This window comes from Triticum aestivum, chromosome 6D (assembly GCF_018294505.1).
Source record: "Triticum aestivum cultivar Chinese Spring chromosome 6D, IWGSC CS RefSeq v2.1, whole genome shotgun sequence".
Classification (NCBI taxonomy): Eukaryota; Viridiplantae; Streptophyta; class Magnoliopsida; order Poales; family Poaceae; genus Triticum; species Triticum aestivum.
In genome coordinates, this window is record NC_057811.1 from 491,262,412 (window position 1) to 491,269,459 (window position 7,048).

The following is a 7,048-nucleotide window of genomic DNA, read 5'->3' on the forward strand; positions in this document are numbered from 1 at the left end:
GGGTTTCACCTCTAGCCTACCCCAACTTGTTTGGGACTAAAGGCTTTGTTGTTGTTGTTGTTTGCTCTTCATAACAGTATAGATGGAAAAATATGAACACTATATATATCCTACCACCCGGGGTAATTATCCTCGTATCCCATATGCAACCATGTGTTAGTATTATCACTTTATCATTGTAAGTATGTTCATATACTATGCCTAAGATATCTCAAAGCAAATTATACAAAAAAATTGCAGGTGAGTTGTATATCCAAAATACCTTCATACTTGTATGTATAAAACAATATACTAAAAAATAGAACATAATACTAGAAGATAGTATATATACTACCGAAATATTCTTATATACTACATACTACATGTACATACTCTCGGTTTTGACAGTGACTACGTACATACAACATATAAAACTCACATGAGGGTAACTACCGATGGTGGTAGGAAAATTTGTCCTATATATAATGTGTGTGTATATAATGTGTCATCGGAGTATGTACTCTCACATGCAAGTACCTTTTAAACAAACATATTATATATTCAAGAAGTGTAAGTAGGCAAAGAAAAATAGAAAATGTACCTTTTGTTTACTATGAAATTGCTGATATTCATGATAACTTGTTTTATGCTCCCTGCTTTAGTGTCTTTAAAAGGTAGACCACTAACTTGACTATGAATTATTCTCAAGATATTCATCATGTCCGGATTTCGTGACACAGATACGAAGGCCCGACATTCAAAATTTTCTTGGAGGTCTTCATACACTTGGTTTGCAAGAGTGGTCTTGCCCATTCCTCCAGTTCCTATGATGGAGCCCAGCTTCGGCTGCTCATGTGTTGACGCTTCTTCAGTCAACAGTTTGATAATCTCATGCTTGGGTTCATCAATTCCGACAAGCTTTGAGGCATGCTCAAACATAGAAAGAGCTCTAGGATCAATGGTGACATTTTTGGTGTTTGAGAAGGTCTGGCGAGTCTTGTACCTTGCATTCCTATCGCCCACCTCAATGAACTGTTTCTTCAGATCTTGTATCTCTCTACCAATTCGACAGCGAGCCTTCATCTTCCCCAACATCCCTAGCGAGCACTTGATCTTATCTATGAAGCCATCTGGCTTTGCATCTTTGTCATCAACAGACAACATGAAGTCATCGATGGCATCCTCCATGTCGTATGACACCTCCCGCACCTCATTCATCCAAACTTTATCCTGCTCATCGGGATCCTCCTCCTTCGACATCTTGAGGAGAAAAGCCTCCATGGCAGCAAGCTCGTGAGTGAGAGACTGGATCTCCTTGCGCACACCTTTGAAACGCTCGCACTCTTTGCCGAGCAGAACAGCCAGCTTCCCCAGGACAGGTTTTAGTACCCCTGTCGCCACGCTGACAAGAGCCGCCTCCATGGCTATGCTAGCCCAGAGCTCCCTCAATTAATGCAGCGATAGTGTTCTCAATCTACAGCCTACCAAAATCATTGATGGAAGTAAGACACTATGCCCAAGCATTATAACACCAAACAAGCTAGCAAAAATCGCTGCAGCGCCCGTTGGCCGCTGCCACAAGATCGAAGCAGAGTAGTAGAGATGGGGTCATACCTGTCGTGGAGCCTGGATTTTTCTTCGGTGATGGTCCACGTCGAAAACAGTTGATTATTTCCTCTTCTTCTCATCGTGGATCTTAACACCGTTGGAAGAGAATGGATTAAAACGGAGATGAGGCCAAGCATTGCTGCACCGAACGAGCTACAGATCGATCGACCCGGAGATCGAAGCATGGCAATGGGAGACGGGGTATACCTCATGGGATGGATCTGCCGCGGAGGCAGCTTGCCAGGCGAGAAGGAAGCTCGGACGCGTGCGGTGTGTGCAACTCAGATCTGATCTAAGCAGAGTAGTGGGAAGTGGAGTGAGAAGGCAATGGGATTTAATGTAATTAGTTAGTGCCTTAGTGGGTAGAAGAGGTCTGGGTCCACTAGTAGAAAACAGGGCTTTCATTCGGGCCTGGCCAGCCCATTAGTCCCGGTTCAGTCACGAACCGGGACCCATGGGGAATTCGTCCCGGTTCGTGAGCCTAGGGGGCCGCCGGGGCCTCGTGGGCATTGGTCTCGGTTCATTTCAACCCATTTGTCCCGGTTCTAGGCACGAACCGGGACCAATGGTCCTCGCTCCTGGCCCACAACCATTTGTCCCGGTTCGTGGCTCGAACCGGGACAGAATGCTGGGCTTTAGTCCCGGTTTATACCACAAACCGGGACAAATGAGTTGCCTATATATACCCCATCGCCGCAGCAGAGCACTCCACAGTGCTCTGTTTTTTGCTGGCCGGCGAGGGGGAGGGCATTGGGTGCTCTAGTAGCTCACCTCCTATGCACATGAGGTGTTCAATGAAATGCCCGAGCCACGCTAGTTAAGCTTTCTCCTCTCGAAGCTCGACCTCCGAGCTCCATTTTTCCCAAGATTTGTCTAGGTTTATATTAGCGGTCCGTCACGCCCCGTCCCCGTCTTCACCGCCGTAGATCGCCCGCGCCGATCTCGTCGCCGGCACCACCGTGGTGAGCCTCTTGGACTTATCTTCTTTCTGAAAGAAAAAATTCTTACTTTACATAGATACTTGTCTAATTTTCTTTCTTTTGACACACATAATTATATATAATGCACGCAGATGAACCGCAATGGATGTACGGTGACAGACACACCTCCGAGTACATTAAGGGCGTGCATGATTTTCTCGAAGTGGCTGAGGCAAACGCGCAGAATGGTTTTATGTGTTGTCCATGCCCTAAATGTGGGAATACGAAGTCTTACTCTGACCGGAAAATCCTTCACACCCACCTGCTTTACAAGGGTTTCATGCCACACTATAATGTTTGGACGAGGCATAGAGAAATAGGGGTTATGATGGAAGACGACGAAGAAGAAGAGGACGATGACAGCTATGTGCCCCCTGAAATACGGTGATGCTGCTGAAGATCAAGAGGAACCAGACGATGTGCACGATGATGCTGCAACGTGGGAAGCTGCTGAAGATCAAGAGGAACCAGACGATGTGCCCGATGATGATGATCTCTGCCGGGTCATTGTCGATGCAAGGACGCAATGCGAAAGTCAAAAGGAGAAGCTGAAGTTCGATCGCATGTTAGAGGATCACAAAAAAGGGTTGTACCCCAATTGCGAAGATGGAACACAAAGCTCGGTACCGTACTGGAATTGCTGTAGTGGAAGGCAGAGATGCTATGCCTGACAAAGGATTTGAGAAGCTATTGAAAATATTGAAGAAGAAGCTTCCAAAGGATAACGAATTGCCCGACAGTATGTACGCAGCAAAGAAGGTCGTATGACCTCTAGGATTGGAGGTGCAGAAGATACATGCATGCTCTAATGACTGCATCCTCTACCGCGGTGCGTACAAGGATTTGAACGCACCCGGTATGCGGTGCATTGCGGTATAAGATCAGACGAGATGACCCTGGTGATGTTGACGGCGAGCCCCGCAGGAAGAGGGTTCCTGCGAAGGTGATGTGGTATGCTCCTATAATACCACGGTTGAAACGACTGTTTAGAAACAAAGAGCATGCCAAGTTGATGCGATGGCACGGTGAGGACCGTAAGAAAGACGGGAAGTTGAGAGCACCCGCTGATGGGTCGTACTGGAGAAAAATCAAGAAGTACTGGGCTGAGTTTGCAGGTGACCCAAGGAACGTATGGTTTGCTTTAAGCGCGGATGGCATTAATCCTTTCGGGGAGCAGAGCAGCAACCACAGCACCTGTCCCGTGACTCTATGTATGTATAACCTTCCTCCTTGGATGTGCATGAAGCGGAACTTCATTATGATGCCAATTCTCATGCAAGCCCCTAAGCAACCCGGCAACGACATTGATGTGTACCTAAGGCCATTAGTTGAAGAACTTTTACAGCTGTGGAATAGAAATAGTGTACGTACGTGGGATGAACACATACAAGAGGAATTTAACCTGCACGCGTTGCTGTTTGTAACCATCAACGATTGGCCCGCTCTCAGTAACCTTTCAGGACAGACAAACAAGGGATACCATGCATGCACGCACTGTTTAGCTGACACCGAAAGTATATACCTGGACAAATGCAGGAAGAATATCGTCGATTTCTTCCGACCAACCATCAATGTCGAAAGAAAGGCAAGCATTTCAAAGGCGAGGCAGATCACCGGAAGAAGCCCGCCATGCGTACCCGTGATCACGTACTTGTTATGGTCAATGATTTACACGTAATCTTTGGAAAGGGTCCCGGCGGACTAGCTGTTCCGAGTGACGCTGAGGGACACGCACCCATGTGGAAGAATAAATCTATATTTTGGGACCTACCCTACTGGAAAGACCTAGAGGTCCGCTCTTCGATCGACGTGATGCACGTGATGAAGAACCTTTGCGTGAACCTGCTAGGCTTCTTGGGCGTGTATGGGAAGACAAAAGATACAGCTGAGGTACGGGAGGACCTGCAACGTTTGCACGAAAAAGACGGCATGCCTCCAAAGAAGTATAAAGGTCTTGCTAGCTACGCTCTTACCAAAGAAGAGAAGGAAATCTTCTTTGAATGCCTGCTTAGTATGAAGGTCTCGACTGGCTTATCATCGAATATAAAGAGAATAATAAATATGCCAGAGAAAAAGTTCATCAACCTAAAGTCTCATGACTGCCACGTGATTATCACGCAACTGCTTCCGGTTGCATTGAGGGGACTTCTACCGGAAAACGTCCGATTAGCCATTGTGAAGCTATGTGCATTCCTCAGTGCAATCTCTCAGAAGGTGATCGATCCAGAAATCATACCAAGGCTAAGGAGTGATGTGGTGCAATGTCTTGTCAGTTTCGAGCTGGTGTTTCCACCATCCTTCTTCAATATCATGACACACGTCCTAGTTCATCTAGTTGATGAGATTGTTATTCTGGGCCCCATATTTCTAACAATATGTACCCCTTTGAGAGGTTCATGGGAGTCCTAAAGAAATATGTCCATAACCGCGCTAGGCCAGAAGAAAGCATCTCCATGGGCCATCAAACAAAGGATGTCATTGGGTTTTGTGTTGACTTCATTCCTGGCCTTAAGAAGATAGGTCTCTCTAAATCGCGGTATGAGGGAAGACTAATTGGAAAAGGCACGCTTGGAGGGGACACAATAATATGCAGGGACGGATATTCTTGGTCTCAAGCACACTACACAGTTCTACAGAACTCTACCTTGGTGACCCCGTATGTCGATGAACACAAGAACAGTCTGCGCTCCAAACACCCGGAGCAGTCCGACGACTGGATTACATGTGAACACATCAGCACTTTCAGCAATTGGTTGGAAACACGTCTCAAAGGTGACAATACTGTTTGTGATGAGTTGTACTCGTTGTCCAGGGGACCATCTTCGACTGTATTGACTTACAAAGGATACGAGATAAATGGGAATACATTTTACACGATCGCCCAAGATCAAAAGAGCACCAACCAAAACAGCGGTGTCCGCTTTGATGCAGCAACCAAGAGGGGAAAGGACACATATTATGTTTACATAGTGGACATATGGAAACTTGCCTACGGACATGATTTTAAGGTCCTTTTGTTTAAGTGCAAATGGGTCAATCTGTCAGGAGGCGGGGTACAGGTACACCCACAGTACGGAATGACAACAGTGGATCTGAACAATCTTGGGTACACTGACGAACCATTCGTCCTAGCCAATGATGTGGCACAGGTTATCTATGTGAAGGACATGTCTATCAAACTGAGAAAAAGAAAAGATAAGGAAGCGATTACATCATATGATGAGCCAAAGCACCACATAGTTCTTTCAGGAAAAAGGGACATCGTGGGAGTGGAGGGCAAGACAGACATGTCCGAAGATTATGAAAAGTTTCATGAAATTCCTCCCTTCAAAGTCAAGGCTGACCCAAGCATCCTGATAAATGATGAAGATTATCCATGGTTACGGCGCAATAAGGAAATGACACAAGCGAAGAAAAAGTGAAGACTTTCTCCACAACTATTATGATGATACCATGCCAACTTTCAACCTTTTCGTAGTTCATTTGAAATGCCTGTTGTAACAGACAAGTTTCCGTATGGAATCCTGATACTTCGAACTCTCAACTTTCTTGCACATGCTATGTGGATGAAATGATGATACCATGCCAACTTTCAACATTTTGAGAGTTCATTTTCTGTTCAAAATCATTAAAAGCAAAAAGAATTTTCATAAAGAACTTTTTTGTTACAAACTTTAATAGAAAAAAGAATTATCATAAAAGATGGGCTGTAAGTAATTAGAAACAAAATAATATAAACTTTAATAAAATATATAAGTAGAAACAAAATAAGATAAAATAAAAGAAACTTTAATAATATAAATAAAATTTATGAAACTAAAATTATCAAAGTATTTTCTGTTCAAAACATTATAAGCAACCATTGATGCAACTAAAATTATCAAAGTATTTTCTGTTCAAATTCATTAAAAGCAAAAAGAATTTTCATAAAGAACTTTTTTTGTTAGAAACTTTAATAGCACAAAGAATTATCATAAAGTAAAATACATAAGTAATTAGAAACAAAATAGAATAAAATAAATGAGTTTTTTGTTGTAAGTAGAAACAAAACAAAATAGATAAAGCAAAAAAGAAAACAAAAAACAGGGAAAAAATAAAAATTATGCCATCTACTGGGCCACCACGGCCTGAATACGACTAGAAACCCATCCATGGGCCAGGATTCAGACACGCAGAAGGCCCAGTAGGCCCACAGGCATGTACAGAGAGGTTAGGCCCGTAAGCCTGCTTTAGAGAGGAGCTCGACAGCTCAGGCGCAGCGCACCTTATAAACAGGTGCGGCTCTCTCTCAGCTAGCGAGGTGGGACTAAACTCCCACCATCATGCCGCTGTGCAAGGCTTTCCGTCCCGGTTGGTGGCACCAACCAGGACTAAAGGCGGGCTTTGGTCCTGGTTGGTGCCACCAACCGGTACCAATGCCAGCCTTTAGTCCCGGTTGGTGCCACCAACCGGTACCAAAGGGCTCTGCTTCCCGCCCTTTG

At 44.7% G+C, this 7,048-nt stretch overlaps 1 protein-coding gene across 1 annotated transcript; it reads right to left on the bottom strand.

Moving 5' to 3' along the window:
- Positions 1 to 540: 540 nt before the first annotated feature.
- On the bottom strand, positions 541 to 1,401 carry LOC123142807 (disease resistance protein Pik-1-like). The gene has a single exon (XM_044561551.1). It carries the CDS (start codon positions 1,399 to 1,401, stop codon positions 541 to 543), a length of 861 nt encoding a protein of 286 aa, XP_044417486.1.
- Positions 1,402 to 7,048: the final 5,647 nt, after the last annotated feature.